The sequence below is a fragment of the Coregonus lavaretus genome (assembly GCF_964263955.1).
Source record: "Coregonus lavaretus genome assembly, chromosome: 22".
Lineage (NCBI taxonomy): Eukaryota > Metazoa > Chordata > Actinopteri > Salmoniformes > Salmonidae > Coregonus > Coregonus lavaretus.
In genome coordinates, this window is record NC_140009.1 from 41911468 (window position 1) to 41930459 (window position 18992).

General features: G+C 42.5%; 1 protein-coding gene across 1 annotated transcript in view; it reads right to left on the reverse strand.

Moving 5' to 3' along the window:
* Positions 1–9640: 9640 nt before the first annotated feature.
* The window catches only part of LOC311149870 (phosphatidylinositol 3,4,5-trisphosphate-dependent Rac exchanger 1 protein-like), a 130917-nt gene continuing 121565 nt past the window's right edge, over positions 9641–18992 (reverse strand). Inside the window, exons 34-40 of the mRNA XM_084187111.1 lie at positions 15783–15926; positions 14026–14140; positions 13492–13558; positions 13189–13364; positions 11135–11237; positions 10508–10575; positions 9641–9741 (exon numbers count right to left, since the gene is read on the reverse strand). Coding sequence (XP_084043237.1) covers positions 9699–9741; positions 10508–10575; positions 11135–11237; positions 13189–13364; positions 13492–13558; positions 14026–14140; positions 15783–15926 — 716 coding nt within the window. The 3' untranslated portion in view covers positions 9641–9698. The remainder of the gene's footprint in view (positions 9742–10507; positions 10576–11134; positions 11238–13188; positions 13365–13491; positions 13559–14025; positions 14141–15782; positions 15927–18992) is intronic.

The following is an 18992-nucleotide window of genomic DNA, read 5'->3' on the forward strand; positions in this document are numbered from 1 at the left end:
TGGCCTGTAAAACCAATGATGGACCTTTACTCACACAACTGGTTTAAATGCAGTAAGTGGTGGACTCCATGATTATGGAGCCTGAAGGTGTTCTTAGGGAGGGTCCCCTGAGAAAAGAGGCAGCTTAACGGAAAAGTGGGTCACAATTTGGGGTAACACTTATTTTTACACTGATATATCAGGGTATTTACCTGGTATCAAGAAAATGTGTGGGTACTTCATACTTACTCCTTAGAATTCAACACAATGTTTTGTGAATAGCATTTTATTTTACTAGCTTGTTAAAGTTCAATTTACAATACTACTTTTAAAAAGAAATATTCAAAAACTACTTTGTACAATTCTTTTCAGGCAAAATAAAATTGCAAATAAAGTATGTACAGCGATGAGAAATTCGAACAAGTAAATGTTACCAGTGATATATTTCTCCCTGTACACCGACATACAGGATTCATTAGCTAATGACTGACATTGGAGCAAAGCAAGTTAGACACACTCATTATCACATTAATCTGACCAAGAGGCAGGATAGCTGTACACATTTCTATCAAGGGGCGAGAGTGCAACATTTGGTCAATTGATCACTTAGGGGTGTCTTCTAACTTCTAAAGATGCAATTTAATATTTCCTGTTAATGACATCTATGTCAACATCAGAGGCTGTAAAGAGAATTTAAACCTGGGGGTGTGTTCATTAGGGAATGCAACGGACAACGTTTTAAAACCTTTTGCAATAGAAAACTAAAGTAGGCTTTTCCAAATTGGACAAGTCCAGGTAGCCCCTTCATGTTTCACGCTGTTCTGTTCCATTTGGTGCCTTATGAACACGACCCTGCAGAATTGGGACCTGACAAGAGCTTCTAAATAAATAGTCAATAACAACAACAACGTCAGTGTGGATATGCATGAACCAAAAATCCATACATTATAGAAAATGTACAATATGAACACAAACAAAGTTGTTAAAAACGTTTTAGATACTATGTTATCCCATAAAAATATTATAATTAAGCAATAAGGCCCGCTGAGGTGTGGTATATGGCCAATATACCACGGCTAAGGGTTTTTCTTACGCACAACGCTACACGGAGTGCCTGGACACAGCCCTTAGCCGTGGTATATTGGCCATATATCACAAACCCCTGAGGTACCTTATTGCTATTATAAACTGGTTACCAGTTTAGAGCAGTAAAAATACATGTTTTGTCATACCTGTGGTATACGGTCTGATAAACAACGGCTGTCAGCCAATCAGCATTCAGGGCACAAACCACCCAGTTTATAATTTTAATTATAGCATTAACTCTGCTGCCAAAGGCATAGACCATATCCTATTGTCTATGACAAAGACATTGGTTCCTGTAAGTATGTACAAGAAAAATAACATAACATAAAATCTTTAATAAAATAATGCTATTATGTCAAGAGTTAACTTCAATGATCCCTTTGTTGTCCTCATCCTCGGACGGTTTACAGTACATTGTGCTAACACTGCAGGGTGATTGGATGAAACATTAAGATTTCAATGCAGCTAGCTAGCTACAGCTAAATTAAATACAAAATCGCAACAAGGTCTCCGCTAAACATTGGTTTGGTGAGTTGGCTGTGTCAACAGGAGGCAATCTCCCACTATTAACAAATATATATTAATACTTTAAAAGGCTTAAGTTATTCCAACCTTTTGACTAGGCGTGCGGATTGGCACACACAAACAGCTCTGAGATTAGATATGGCTACTTTGTTTCCCAGACTCTGATTAAAACTTGTCAACCTGCTAGTTGAGTTTAACATTTGTCCACAGATCAAACACCAGAGAAAATGACAAAGACAAAATCAAAACATGAAAAAATTGAATAAGGAGGGTGCATGTAACGCTTATCAAGCCAATGTTCTAATACGATCTTTCAAGTTGAATAATATAATGTTAGTTTCAATTTCATAATGTCCTGATCCATTCATAAAATTTAGAAATAGAAACCAATTTCCCTTGTGTCATTTGAAAAATTTAAGTTTGGTGCAGTCAGGAAAACTGGGAGACACTGCTCATCCAAAGTGGTAAATGAATGGGGTCCTTTGTAGAAGAAATCTCTCTCTCACACACACACACACACACACACACACACACACACACACGAGCAGACATTTGGCGTGCATGCATGTATAATAGGCGTCACTGTGCACACTAGCAGTGCGCGGGTCAGCTGTTTGGTGCGCGGGTCAGCTGTTTGGTGCGCGGGTCAGCTGTTTGTTCACCTGCACCCGCCCGCAATTGCTAATGACCCATCCGCAACCACCCGACTATATTTGATAAAGTGAAAATCTGAGGCCCACACCTGACCCTATGCGCTGCAGGCTACAGTCAGAGACAGCGGAACAATTTTTTGAAAGGGGGTGCAGGATGTTTATTTTGCCTGATTTAGATATGTTTCTGCTTATAATTTCCTACATGTTGGAAGCCTATTTGTTAGTCAACTTGTCTATAATTAGATACATGTAGATTCTGAAAAGATTTGGCATGGGTCCTCAGATCCTCAAAAAGTTTTACAGCTGCAACATCGAGAGCATCCTGACTGATTACATCACCGCCTGGTATGGCAACTGCTCGGCCTCCGACCCCAAGGCACTAGAGTAGTGCGTACGGCCCAGTACATCACTGGGGCCAAGCTTCCTGCCATCCAGGACCTCTATACCAGGCGGTGTCAGACGAAGGCCCTAACAACTGCCAAAGACTCCAGCCACCCTAGTTATAGACTGTTCTCTCTGCTACCGCACGGCAAGCGGTACCGGAGCGCCAAGTCTAGGTCCAAAAGGCTTCTTAACAGCTTCTACCCCCAAGCCATAAGACTCCTGAACAGCTAATCAAATGGCTATCCGGACTATTTGCATTGCATCTCATACCAACAAATGAAAGTACGGAGGTGGTTTTGTGCCCCAAAAAATATGGGGTTAAATAGATGTAAGCCAACAAGTGCTCAGCATGGCAAAGGTTGGCAATTTGTTTAACACTTTTTTGGTTACTACATGATTCCATATTAGTTATTTCATAGTTTTGATGTCTTCACCATTATTCTACAATGTAGAAAATAGTAAAAATTAAGAAAAACCCTTGAATGAGTAGGTGTTCTAAAACTTTTGACCGGTAGTGTGTGTGTGTGTGAGTGTGTGTATATACAGTATCTCACAAAAGTGAGTACACACCTCACATTTCTGTAAATATTTGAGTATATCTTTTTATGTGACAACACTGAAGAAATGACACTTTGCTACAATGTAAAGTAGTGAGTGTACAACTTGTATAACAGTGTAAATTTGCTGTCCCCTCAAAATAACTCAACACACAGCCATTGATGTCTAAACCGCTGGCAACAAAAGTGAGTACATCCCTAAGTGAAAATGTCCAAATTGGGCCCAATTAGCCATTTTCCCTCCCCGGTGTCATTTGACTCGTTAGTGTTACAAGGTCTCAGGTGTGAATGGGGAGCAGATGTGTTAAATTTGGTGTCATCGCTCTCACACTCCCTCATACTGGTCACTGGAAGTTCAACATGGCACCTCATGGCAAAGAACTCTCTGAGGATCTGAAAAAAAGAATTGTTGCTCTACATAAAGATGGCCTGGGCTATAAGAAGATTGCCAAGACCCTGAAACTGAGCTGCAGCACGGTGGCCAAGACCATACAGCGGTTTAACAGGACAGGTTCCACTAAGAACAGGCCTCGCCATGGTCGACCAAAGAAGTTGAGTGCACGTGCTCAGCGTCATATCCAGAGGTTGTCTTAGGGAAATAGATGTATGAGTGCTGCCAGCATTGCTGCAGAGGTTGAAGGGGTGGGGGGTCAGCCTGTCAGTGCTCAGACCATATGCCGACACTGCATCAAATTGGTCTGCATGGCTGTCGTCCCAGAAGGAAGCCTCTTCTAAAGATGATGCACAAGAAAGCCCGCAAACAGTTTGCTGAAGACAAGCAGACTAAGGACATGGATTACTGGAACCATGTCCTGTGGTCTGATGAGACCAAGATAAACGTATTTGGTTCAGATGGTGTCAAGCGTGTGTGGCGGCAACCAGGTGAGGAGTACAAAGACAAGTGTGTCTTGCCTACAGTCAAGCATGGTGGTGGGAGTGTCATGGTCTGGGGCTGCATGAGTGCTGCCGGCACTGGGGAGCTACAGTTCATTGAGGGAACCATGAATGCCAACATTTACTGTGACATACTGAAGCAGAGCATGATCCCCTCCCTTCGGAGACTGGGCCGCAGGGCAGTATTCCAACATGATAACGACCCCAAACACACCTCCAAGACGACCACTGCCATGCTAAAGAAGCTGAGGGTAAAAGTGAATGACTGGCCAAGCATGTCTCCAGACCTAAACCCTATTGAGCATCTGTGGGGCATCCTCAAACGGAAGGTGGAGTAGTGCAAGGTCTCTAACATCCACCAGCTCCGTGATGTCGTCATGGAGGAGTGGAAGAGGACTCCAGTGGCAACCTGTGAAGCTCTGGTGAACTCCATGCCCAAGAGGGTTAAGGCAGTGCTGGAAAATGATGGTGGCCACACAAAATATTGACACTTTGGGCCCAATTTGGACATTTTCACTTAGGAGTGTACTCACTTTTGTTGCCAGCGGTTTAGACATTAATGGCTGTGTGTTGTGTTATTTTGAGGGGACAGCAAATTCACACTGTTATACAAGCTGTACACTCACTACTTTACATTGTAGCAAAGTGTCATTTCTTCAGTGTTGTCACATGAAAAGATATACTCAAATATTTAAAAAAATGTGAGGGGTGTACTCACTTTTGTGAGATATATATATATATATATATATATATATATATATATATATATCCTGAGCTTTCTTATATCTCCTAGATACTGTATAGGACAGACACTTCAATACCTTATGATTAATTTTTTTACTGTCTATTTTGCCATTTATGAATGTGTTATTCAATGCGGTTCTATGGGCTATAGTAGTAAAGGACAAATTCAATATTTTATAAAATAATATTTTTGGCGGATACCTAAAATTCTAAATCAAATAGCTAAATGATCCATGGTATGACCATCTTAAAACAATTCCATATGTTAGTACCCCCCTTCCCCCCAATGGCTTAGACTTTTAGAGTTGAGGTTAATGACATTATTCGTGGTGCTTTACTAACAGTATTTCCCCCTTATGGCAACTATCCTTCTAATAAGGCTAATTATTTTGGGATCCTGGAGACCAGGAGCTATGAGTGAGTACGTGTCCCATGTTGAGCTGCCCTCCAAATTCGCTACAACACCACTATTTTGCAGCCCATTATAAAACACAGACTAAACCTATAGCTGCCCACTGTAGGCTAACAGTAGGTTACAGTGGGCAAGTGAAAGTAAATTAGACTATAGCATAACGGCATTATAGGCCTATCCAATGGCTGCGGGAGGAGTGAAGCAAGGATTTTACGCAAGCGTCTGTTGGAGGAGAGGCAACTCAAGGACCACTCCTGCAAAGCAGCATATAGATGGTATTTGATGATTAATGATGATCAATGATCATAGGCTATAGAAATAATTACTGATCTGACATGACTTGGTTGGTAGCCTAGCGTAAAATCTCCTTTCACGCATCTATCGATGAGGTCTTCAAGGATGGCATGCATAGGTTATCCCAAAACAGGGACATAGTCTCCGTTATAAGCTATGCATCCGTCTCAGCTATACCGCTAACGGCTACTTGTTCATCGTATAGAGGCTAGTGTCTACTCAAGACATGTAATTGGTTATAATAATGGACCGTAAAATTGCAGTCTCAGACGGGGCTTTACTCAAACCCGTGCCCTGTGGCTATGCAAGGTGTCCATCACAGCCCTTGATCACGACAGGGAAGCGCTCTCCTTCACGACGCAATCCGTGCATTAGGCTACATTCACATGATCAAATCAAATCACATTTTATTGGTCACATACACGTTTAACAGATGTTATTGCGGGTGTAGCGAAATGCTTGTGTTTCTAGCTCCAAGCCTAGGTCTATGAGGCTACTTCATTGGACGTGTGCATAAAACACCACTCCATTACACACAGATTTGTAAGTTAACATTCCGTTTGGACATATAGGCTAGGCCTAGCTGTTAGACTGTCTATGCAAGGTGTTGGCATACGCAGGGGATTGAGCATAACATAGTAGCGAATTCGAAGGGCAGCCTGCAGGGCCTGATGCACGCAACTTCTTCATGGTCAGTCTTCACAGTCAGTGATAGTACCAAGAGTTAACTCCACCCGGTGTCCTGACAACGCAACATGGCCGTTAGAATGGTATGGCATTCTGGTGTGTGTGTGTGTATCTATGTTTGACTTCGCCTCCAAGGACCACATTAATTTAATACTGCATTGTATAGTGTAGGCAAAGCTAATCTCCCCCACATTGAAGTGGTAGCGTCCACTTGAACCACATAGCCTACTTAGAAATCACCCCGTTTTCCCAGCCACACCAATAATTCAACTTTCATTTTTCAAACGAATAAAGGCACATTTGACTTATTTTTATCCAAATCTCAATTTTACAGAGTAGAAAAATTTGAAATGTAAAATTCAAACAGTTTTCTATTATTCAATTTAAACGAGTGGATCAGAAAATTGAGAACTTGAGTAATTGAAACTAATATTCTATTATTCAATTTCAACAAGTGTATCAGATCATTAGACTGATAAGCATTACATGGCATTCTTACAAGGTGTTCTTTAAAAAACATGGCATGCCATTGGTCCCAGTACAATAAATAACTAACTCCTTCATATTGCAGTAATAGCTTACAAGAATTGCACATTTAAAAAAAAGAGAAATGCCATGGCGGCTGACTCATATCCTCAATCTGTCAATCTCAAAAGTGGAGATCCCACGTCAATGGAAAACGGCTTATATCCACCAATCTACAAGTCAGGGGATAGATCGGATGTGGCCAACTACCGTCCAGTGTTAATTCTATGTGCTGTCTCCAAAGTGTTGGAAAGGCTGGTGCACACACAGGTTGCTAACTATTTCTCAGTCAACAGTCTATTTACAGCCAATCAAAGCAGTTTTAGGAAGATACACAGCACATCTACAGCAGCGCAAAGGGTTGTGGAGGACAGGGGCACAACTTTCACTGGGGACGGGGGACGGGGGGGACGGGGGGATTTTTGTCCCTCCCAGTTTTATCATTGGAATGTGATACAAAACGAGGCAACGGTGTGCTTAAGGACCATGCGGACGTCTCCGAGCGGTCGGGTAGACTGTTTGGAGTGTTTATCCTACAGGATAATAAAAAAATTATAATAACAATAAAATATTTCCCCCCCACTTCTAAAACCAAAGTTGCGCCCCTGGTGGAGGACTTGAAGTCGGCTTGTAACAGCCAGGAGGTCACAGCAGCAATCTTCTTGGATCTGAAGAAAGCTTTTGACACTGTTCCCCAACACTCCTGAGGAAGCTTGAGAAACTAGGCTTTGACAGCACTGCAATCAAGTGGTTCATATCATACTTACTGGGGAGGAGTCAGTACACCAAACTGCAAGGCACGCAGTCAGCCCAGGTACCTGTGGTGAATGGAGTACCACAAGGGAGTGAGCTTGGACCCCTGCTGTTCTGCATTTACATAAATTACCCTCCATCAGTGCTGGAGAAATGCCATATACATATACAGTGCATTCGGAAAGTATTGACTTTTTCCACATTGTTAATTACAGCCTTATTCTAAAATGGATTAAATCATTTTTTCCCCTCTTCAATCTACACACAATACCCCATAAGGACAAAGCAAAAACAGCTTTTAGGAATTTTTGCTAATTTATTATAAATAAACTGAAATATCACATTTACATAAGTATTCAGACCCTTTACTCAGTTTACAGCCAGTCCATAAAAGTTCAATCAAGATAGATCTGTTGTCCTCAGTTGCTACATGTCTATTCATGTTCTAATTCTAAGTATCTAAGCATGCAAAATATTGCTAGACAGTCAATGAAGAGTGTCTCGATATAGTTATTTTGCTTAGATACTGGGCCACTCAAGGACATTCAGAGACGTGTTCCGAAGCCACTCCTGTGTTGTCTTGGCTGTGTGCTTAGTGTTGTTGTCCTGTTGGAAGATGAACCTTCGCCACAGTCTGAGGTTCTGAGCACTCTGGAGCAGGTTTTCATCAAGGATCTCTCTGTACTTTGCTCCATTAATCTTTCCCTCGATCCTGACTAGTCTCCCAGTCCCTGCCGCTGAACAACATCTCCACAGCATGATACTGCCACCACCATGCTTCACCATAGGGATGGTGCCAGGTTTCCTCCAGACGTGACGCTTGGCATTCAGGCCAAAGAGTTCAATCTTGATTTCATCAGACCAGATAATCTTGCTTCTCATGGTCTGAGAGTCCTTTAGGTGCCTTTTGGTAAACTCCAAGCGGGCTGTCATGTGCCTTTTACTGAGGACTCCAATCAAGTTGCAGAAACATCTCAAGGATGATCAATGGAAACAGGTTGCACCTGAGCTCAATTTCGAATCTCATAGCAAAGGGTCTGAATACTTATAAGGTATGTCTGTTCTTTATTTTTTTATAAATTAGCAAACATTTCTAAAAACCGGTTTTTGCTTTGTCATTATGGGGTATTGTGTGTAGATTGATGAGGGGAAAAAAAACAATTTAATCCATTTTAGAATAAGGCTGTAACGTAACAAAATGTGGAAAAAGTCAAGGGGTCTGAACACTTTCCGAATGCACTGTATATGCAGATGACACAGTCCTGTACTACTCAGCAAATACCACAAGGGAGAGTGAGGAGTCAGTGTCAAATGACATCAAGAGGGCAGCAGCTTGGTTCGTTGACAACAAGCTATTCCTATACCCTCAGAAAACCAAGGCAATGCTGTTTGGCAACCCACAAAAGCGGAGATAGACAGGCAAAAGTATCACAGTAACAGACGGACAAAACACTTAAGAACAAGTAAATGCCATAAAGTACCTGGGGATGAAGTTGGACCCACACCTACACTGGACTGAACACGCCAGCCTGGTCACAGGGAAACTACTGTCTGGGCTTGTTGCTCTAAAAAAAGCAAGGGACTTTGTCTCCAAGGACATCATCCTGACAATTTACCACACCATAACTACTCACCTGGACTACTGTGCCACAGTATGGCTTCCCACCTTACATCAGTGCAATAAGACAGGTCTTAACTGGCTACAGGGTATCATCAACAGGGCTGCTCGTATCATGACCGGGCATTCATGGAGGGAACACATAAAGACAGAGGTTCTTCTGCAAGTGGACTATCCTGGCTAAATAGCCCAATTCTGTTAGAAAACCGCAGACATGGCAACCTGTTCCCAGCTGCGATACCACACACTCTGCCTGAAGGAGAAAGAGACAACTCTGGCATTGCAGTCCAAGGCAAAGTGAATAAAGAAGAAGAATGTCTGCTACAGGTAGTTTTGCATTAATCCAGTTAATAATAGCCCCATGTGAGCATTGTCGTGCTATACAGGACACCACGGACCCTGTGGGATCCAGACTCTTGCTGTGTCTGTGCTGGAATGTTCCATTGGGGGCGGGGTTGGGGGGAGCGGGGTCTCCCATCCTACCTCGCCCCCGTTCACCCATGACCTCTAGTCACTGAGGCCTCGTTTTATCGCTAATACAAACAAATACATCTACCAGGAATAAAAACACAGCGATGCCTAGTCTCTTATAGATCTCCATCTTCAGGTGGCAGACACAACTTGAAGAGCCTGTGGGAAGTAAACATTTTTAAACATTATTTTAAGATCTGATATTTGTGTAGCCTGGTTCCAGATCTATTTGTGCCGTCTTGTTCACACTGCAGGCCTTAATGCTCAAATCAATTTTGTTTTTCAAATTAGTTTTGGAATACTGCCTGTCCAAACAGCAAGTTACAAGTGACCAGCAGTCATTTGCTGACATGGCTACGCTAGTTGTCATAGTAATGATGGATGTGTGTGTAATGGTGTAGGCTGATTGGCAACAATTCCTGACATGGATGTTTTCCTAGTTGCTTTGAATGGTCAAGCGTAAGAACACATTTAAAGCCTCTAAGGATCAGATGATCCAACTTTCAAAACAAGTCCTTTTTGCCTAACCACAGCAGTTACTTCGCTAGCTAGGTAACTATTTAGCTTTGTAACACATTCCCTAATTTGTTTGTGAACAATTAACAAGTTAGTTAGCTACCATATGTTCTTGTCAAACTGTCAACAGAGTAGCTAGCAAGCTAAGATATGCCAAATAACAAATCAGATTTGACCATTCACACAAATCGCATGGCTAGGAATCAGATTTGTATCCGACATCAAACCACCTAAGAAGGTGGTTTGAAATGTGGCTTGAAATTTCCGATTCCATGTGCTTTTTGACTTTTCAGACTGCAGGAAAACGAATAGATTTGAATCGGACATGCAAATTTTTTTGGGATTCGAGTCAGTTCAAACAGCCAATGTGAACAAGGCTTAAGAGTGAACTCATTCCTATTGTCTATACCTTGGGGCTGCGGGCGGCATCTGGTCCATCACTTTTAGGTTTTTAGCTGAGATCTCTACCCTGGTGCCCTATCAGAGAAGAGAGAGGGTTAGACAATGTTTACATATTTAGACTGAGGACAAGTGCCCACAAGGTTGCAGCTACTGTACCCAAATCAGCTGATCAGACAGTGTACCCAATGTGTATATTTCTACCTAATGTCTTTAGGTTGAGAGCAACCCACATCTATCGGGGAAAGACTACGTGCAACCTACATTTAACCATCCCACTGCATCGTTGTCCTGATGTACTGTATGTAGTGAATGTCTTAGAATTCAGTAAAGTACTTTTTAGTAATGCTATGTTATACAGTAGGTGGAAGTTGCTTCCTTTCATATTCCGTTTCCATTTTTCAGCCACTGGCCATTAAAGATTAGCAAGGGGATAGAGAGAGATGTGAGTTTTATTCATTAGGCACCAAGCCGAAAAACACGGACAGAAAAAGGGAGGGACTACCTGAACTTGTCCAATAAGAAACGCTAATCTTTGGTTTCCGTTGCTAAACGTTTTGCTACGATGTACCCTAATGAATACGACCCAGAACTTAGATCTGTTGCAAGGGGTGTAAAAAGGGTGTAGTTAGGGCACCTGTTTGCGCATGATGTCCATGGTCTGCATGATGCAGCGGGGCATGAGACCGTGGTTCCGCGCCAGGATCATGGCCTGATCAAGGGTCACGCTTAGGGTGCACCTGCTCAACACAAAGGTCAGAGGTCAGCAGGTCAAAGGTGTTTGGACTGTGTTATGATTAGCTAATGGAAAGGGGTTGAAAATACACTGTTTTAAAGGAGTAAGGCATACTGTACGTAGGGTATGTTTAAGCACTACACCTGACATAGCAATACATACAGTTGAAGTCGGAGGTTTACATACACCTTAGCCAAATACATTTAAACTCAGTTTTTCACAATTCCTGACATTTAATCCTAGTAAAAATTCCCTGTCTTAGTTCAGTTAGGATCACCACTTTATTTTAAGAATGTGAAATGTCAGAATAATAGTAGAGAAAATGATTTATTTCAGCTTTTTTTTCTTTCTTCACATTCCCAGTTGGTCAGAAGTTTACATACACTCAATTAGTATTTGGTAACATTGCCTTTAAATTGTTTTACTTGGGTCAAACGTTTCGGGTTGCCTTCCACAAGCTTCCCACAATAAGTTGGGTGAATTTTGGCCGATTCCTCCTGACAGAGCTGGTGTACCGGAGTCAGGTTTGTAGGCCTCCTTGCTCGCACACGCTTTTTCAGTTCTGCCCACACATTTTCTATAGGATTGAGGTCAGGGCTTTGTGATGGCCACTCCAATACCTTGACTTAGTTGTCCTTAAGCCATTTTGCCACAACTTTGGAAGTATGCTTGGGGTCATTGTCCATTTGGAAGACCAAGCTTTAACTTCCTGACTGATGTCTTGAGATGTTGCTTCAATATATCCACATAATTGTCCTTCCTCATGATGCCATCTATTTTGTGAAGTGCACCAGTCCCTCCTGCAGAAAAGCACCCCCACAGCATGATCCCCCGTGCTTCACGGTTGGGATGGTGTTCTTCGGCTTGCAAGCCACCCCTTTTTCCTCCAAACATAACGATGGTCATTATGGCCAAAAAGTTATATTTTTGTTTCATCAGACCAGAGGACATTTCTCCAAAAGGTACGATCTTTGTCCACATGTGCAATTGCAAACCGTGGTCTGGCTTTTTTATGGCGGTTTTGGAGCAGTGGCTTCTTCCTTGCTGAGCGGCCTTTCAAGTTATGTCGATATAGGACTCGTTTTACTGTGGATATACATACTTTTGTACCTGTTTCCTCCAGCATCTTCACAAGGTCCTTTGCTGTTGTTCTGGGATTGATTTGCACTTTTCGCACCAAAGTACGTTAATAATATATAATAATAATATGCCATTTAGCAGACGCTTTTATCCAAAGCGACTTACAGTCATGTGTGCATAAATTTTTACGTATGGGTGGTCCCACATCTTTAGGAGACAGAACGTGTCTCCTTCCTGAGCGGTATGATGGCTGCGTGGTCCCATGGTGTTTATACTTGCTTACTATTGTTTGTACAGATGAATGTGGTACCTTCAGGCGTTTGGAAATTGCTCCCAAGGATGAACCAGACTTGTGGAGGTCTACCATTTTTTTCCTGAGGTCTTGGCTGATTTCTTTTAATTTTCCCATGATGTCAAGCAAAGAGGCACTGAGTTTGAAGGTAGGCCTTGAAATACACCCACAGGTACACCTCCAATTGACTCAAATGATGTAAATTAGCCTATCAGAAGCTTCTAAAGCCATGACATTATTTTCTGGAATTTCCCAAGCTATTTAAAGGCACAGTCAACTTAGTGTATGTAAACTTCTGACCCACTGGAATTGTGATACAGTGAATTATAAGTGAAATAATCTGTCTGTAAACAATTGTTGGAAATATTACTTGTGTCATGCACAAAGTAGATGTTCTAACCGACTTGCCAAAACTATAGTTTGTTAACAAGAAATGTGTGGAGTGGTTGAAAAACGAGTTTTAATGACTCCAACCTAAGTGTACGTAAACTTCCGACTTCAACTGTAGATGTGCATGAGGGTTTGCTCCAGCTGACGCTAACTGTCAGCACTATTACATCAGTTTCAATGTCATACGACAGACCTTTGCATGCCAGTGGCACACATGGTGATGTGGCAGGCGCCCAGGCGGTCGCACAGCTCCGAGGACACACAGAGGACGCTGACGCCAGAGGGGTGGCCTGCGGCGTTGGGATGCACGTTGACATACGACTGCATCAGACGACATAGGTCGTCCAGGGTGTTGAGGGGTCTGAGGAGCTGGGTAGGAGAGGGGGGACAGAAGACGTTAAGACTCTTAAAATAAGTACTCCAACTTTCCTTTCAGGTCAAAAGTACTGCCCCAGAGCTTGTTTGTAAACAAAGAGTAGTTTTGATTTCTGTTTACCTGGTCTATCTTCATAGCTGTGGTGTTGGAGTCGGTGGGAAGATTTGACTTCTCCAGGTAAAAAGCCCTTTAAGAACACAATAAAGGGTTATAATAATTGATAATAATAACAATTGTGGTTCTTATATTTGTCCTATTTCACACATGTACAAGTGTGTATTAATACGCATGTATGAATTAGAAATGTATTTTTTGCATATCTCACTCTCCCCGAGACACCCTCGGAGAGGGGGTCACGGCAAGGGTCTGCCATTATCAATGCGACCCTAGAGCAATTAGGGTTAAGCGCCTTTCTCAAGTTATCATTCAATATGACTGCTATTGAACAATTAATGAATCCATTGATATTATACATTTTCTCTATTTCCTGTAAAAACTTCACATCAACAAACGTCATCCATGCTACCTTCCAAAGCTAATACAGTAGTCAAACTAATCAGCATACGAATACCCCTTAATGCAAGTGGGAAGTACAACACAATGGGTAGTACAATACATACAGTATAACACAATATAAAGTGCGTGGGTTGCTACCTGAGTTTTCGGTAGTAGGCTTTGACCTTTTCCAGTGAGAGGGCGTTGATGCGTTGCTGGAACTCTTCCATGGACACACAGTCCTGCTGGGACACTCCCTCTGGCCTCTCCAGGGCTGATCCAGGGACAGCGTTAACACAGTAAAAATGCAGTATATGCAGACAAGCACATAGGCATACGGGCACACACACACACACACACACACACACACACACACACACACACACACACACACACACACACACACACACACACACACACACACACACACACACACCAGGGATATTTATCAATGGTTATCTCCTACTGGTGTGCGTATGACATGGGTAGAGCATGGCGTTTGCAACACCAGGGTTGTGGGTTCAATTCCCACGGGGGGCCAGTATGAAAAATAAAATAATGTATGCACTCACTAACTGTAAGTCGCTCTGGATAAGAGCGTCTGCTAAATGACTAAAATGTAAAATGTAAAATGTAAATGTAAAATGGATAGGAAGACACATTAATATACAGTACATACACACACCTAGACAGACAGACACATTGCTAACATTCTTTTATAAATGGCTAAAAGTTACAAGTTTATACCGTCTGACAGCTGAATAAGACCACTGAACACAAAACTGTATTCAATACGAGTGGCCTGTAGGTGGCGACGACACCCAATTTAGCCCTAGTTCTCTGGGTCTCCGACTGCAGAATAGTATTACATTACAGGCTTCTGCTTTGCGGCTACTGAACAATGTGAGCCTCCCTGTAGGGTTATTGTCCCAATTGGCACATGTGGATGGAAAATGAATGGTTCCCTAACACAGGGAATCCAGCATAATTCCAGCCATTTATATGGACCCAACAAAGGTCGAAGGGACACTGCAGTGAAATAATAGCATTGAGGAAGTAGATAGGTAGGCACAGAATACATTTCCCGGTTATACTTCATAGTATGTTATTCAAATGGTAGTTATGACACCGTAAATGGCAATTACATAAGAAATATAATTCGTATTTTGTTTGTGACTATAGGCACTATCACGCTTGCATATTCACTAGAACATTACATTTAAGCAACTAATCAGTAAGGAGAAAGGGATTTAGAGATACTGAGTAAAAGACTCTGTTGAACTTGATTATTATAGACATATGGGCTGCATCCCAAATGGTCCCATTCCCTAAATAGTACATTCATTTTGGGCACTAAATAGGAAATAGGGAGCCATTTGGGACGCAACATGGTCAGTGTAGGCACCCTATTCCCTATATAGTACGTTCCTATTTAGTGCAGAAAAGGAATGTACTATATAGGGAATAGGGTGCCTGGCATGACTTATCCAGGCTAATGTTACAGGTGAATGGATGAAGACATTGTTCTATACATCTCATTTCTACTATCTCTGTAAAACTGTGTGCATATTCAAGATTATAGCAAATTGATAGGCGTTATACCTCTGCATTGTGAAGATCTGTGCATCTATAAACCTGCAACATATTTCCTGAACGTGCCTCTAGTGCATTTCATCAAATTCAATCCAATGCCATTTGATTTGACTCGACTCCATCCAATTCAATTCAATTAATCAAACTGTGATTCAGTGAGGATTTGATGACCACCGCCTGGACTCAAATGAATTCAGCTAAATTTGATTTGATGATAATTCGAATCAACTCAATTGAATTCAGCTAACTTTGATTTGATGACGACTCGACTCAACTGAGTTCAGCAACATGGTAGACTAGCGGGCTGTTCTGTTTCTACTCACCCCTGGTAAAGAGCACAGTGTGCAGTTTGAGGCTGCCCCCTTTCTGCAGGCGTTTGGGGAGCTCACTGAAGTGGCAGCTGTCCAGGTACAGGGTGACCCTTAGGGCCTGCCGGCTGCCCTCTACGTGGTAACACACTGGCGTGTCTGGGGAAAACAAAACACACACACACACACACACACACTCTGTCAATCACCACATTCTTATTGGCAGACTAAATAGCCTTGGTTTCTCAAATGACTGCCTTGCCTGGTTCACCAACTACTTCTCCGATAGAGTTCAATGTGTCAAATCGGAGGGCCTGTTGTCTGGAACTCTGGCAGTCTCTATGGGGGTGCCACAGGGTTCAATTCTCAGGCCGACTCTATTCTCTGTGTATATCAATGATGTCGCTCTTGCTGCTGGTGACTCTCAGATCCACCTCTACGCAGACGACACCATTTTGTATACATCTGGCCCTTCATTGGACACTGTTAACAAACTTCCAAACGAGCTTCAATGCCATACAACACTCCTTCCGTAGCCTCCAACTGCTCTTAAACACTAGTACAACTAAATGCATGCTCTTCAATCGAACACTGCTTGCACCCGCCCACCCGACTAGAATCACTACTCTCGGCGGGTCTGACTTAGAACTTGTGGACAACTACAAATACCTAGGTGTCTGGTTAGACCGTAAACTCTCCTTCCAGACTCACATTAAGCATCTCCAATCCAAAGTTAAATCTAGAATCGGCTTCCTATTTCGCAACAAAGCCTCCTTCACTCATGCTGCCAAACATGCCCTCGTTAAACTGACTATCCTACCGATCCTTGACTTCGGCGATGTCATTTACAAAATAGCCTCCAACACTCTACTCAGCAAATTGGATGTAGTCTATCACAGTGCCATCCGTTTTGTCACCAAAGCCCCATATGCTACCCATCATTGTGACCTGTACGCTCTTGTTGGTTGGTCCTCACTACATATTCGTCGCCAAACCCACTGGCTCCAGGCCATCTATAAATCACTGCTAGGCAAATCCCCGCCTTATCCCCGCCTTATCTTAGCTCATTGATCACCATAGCAACACCCACCCGTAGTATGCCACAGAAACCCGCTGAGCTTTCACCTTTGACCCCAAGGGGAGGTTAGTTATGGTGGATTTTCCCTTCAATTACCCATTGGCTTACTGATTGTCCTTATTGGCATTACATTTACATTTTAGTCATTTAGCAGACACTCTTATTCAGAGCAACTTACAGTTAGAGTATCCATCTTAAGATAGCTAGGTGAGAAAACCACATATCACAGTCATAGTAAGTACATTTTCCTCAAATACAGCATGATTGGTTACTTCCAGTTTAAACTTGTTCATAGCTATTACAATGTTACATATACTATGTTGCAAATGACAATATCGGTATTCAGTGTAGTAAACTCTGCAACAGATTAATTTATCATTTAATCATTCCGCCCCCTGTGGGAACCCTGGGAACAACACAACCCCTGTGAGGTTAGCAGACCTCCTTCTGAAGACCATCCACCCGCAATCCTTTGGGATTGGCTGTGATGTTTTAGACCTTCCTGGAACCCTCCGCCTCCATAATGCTTACACATGGCTCTACTAAACCTAGAGTTCAGGGGGGTTACTGAACTGATTTTTATCAAATTAATACTGTCAGATGAGCTTACAGTGAGGGAAAAAAGTTTTGGATCCCCTGCTGATTTTGTACGTTTGCCCACTGACAAAGAAATGATCAGTCTATAATTTTAATGGTAGGTTTATTTGAACAGTGAGAGACAGAATAACAAAACAAAAATCCAGAAAAACGCATGTCAAAAATGTTATAAATTGATTTGCATTTTAACGAGGGAAATAAGTATTTGACCCCCTCTCAATCAGAAAGATTTCTGGCTCCCAGGTGTCTTTTATACAGGTAACGAGCTGAGATTAGGAGCACACCCTTAAAGGGAGTGCTCCTAATCTCAGCTTGTTACCTGTATAAAAGACCTGTCCACAGAAGCAATCAATCAATCAGATTCCAAACTCTCCACCATGGCCAAGACCAAGGAGCTCTCCAAGGATGTCAGGGACAAGATTGTAGACCTACACAAGGCTGGAATGGGCTACAAGACCATCGCCAAGTAGCTTGGTGAGAAGGTGACAACAGTTGGTGCGATTATTCGCAAATGGAAGAAACACAAAATAACTGTCAATCTCCCTCGGCCTGGGGCTCCATGCAAGATCTCACCTCGTGGAGTTGCAATGATCATGAGAACGGTGAGGAATCAGCCCAGAACTACACGGGAGGATCTTGTCAATGATCTTAAGGCAGCTGGGACCATAGTCACCAAGAAAACAATTGGTAACACACTACGCCGTGAAGGACTGAAATCCTGTAGCGCCCGCAAGGTCCCCTTGCTCAAGAATGCACATATACATGCCCGTCTGAAGTTTGCCAATGAACATCTGAATGATTCAGAGGAGAACTGGGTAAAAGTGTTGTGGTCAGATGAGACCAAAATGGAGCTCTTTGGCATCAACTCAACTCGCCGTGTTTGGAGGAGGAGGAATGCTGCCTATGACCCCAAGAACACCATCCCCACCGTCAAACATGGAGGTGGAAACATTATGCTTTGGGGGTGTTTTTCTGCTAAGGGAACAGGACAACTTCACCGCATCAAAGAGACGATGGACAGGGCCATGTACCGTCAAATCTTGACGGCCAGGGCATTGACAATGGGTCGTATGGGTATTCCAGCATGACAATTACCCAAAACACACGGCCAAGGCAACAAAGGAGTGGCTCAAGAAGAAGCACATTAAGGTCCTGGAGTGGGCTAGCCAGTCTCCAGACCTTAATCCCATAGAAAATCTGTGGAGATAGCTGAAGGTTCGAGTTGCCAAACGTCAGCCTCGAAACCTTAATGACTTGGAGAAGATCTGCAAAGAGGAGTGGGACAAAATCCCTCCTGAGATGTGTGCAAACCTGGTGGCCAACTACAAGAAATGTCTGACCTCTGTGATTGCCAACAAGGGTTTTGCCACCAAGTACTAAGTCATGTTTTGCAGAGGGGTCAAATACCTATTTCCCTCATTAAAATGCAAATCAATTTATAACATTTTTGACATGCGTTTTTCTGGATTTATTTGTTGTTATTCTGTCTATCACTGTTCAAATAAACCTACCATTAAAATTATAGACTGATCATGTCTTTGTCAGTGGGC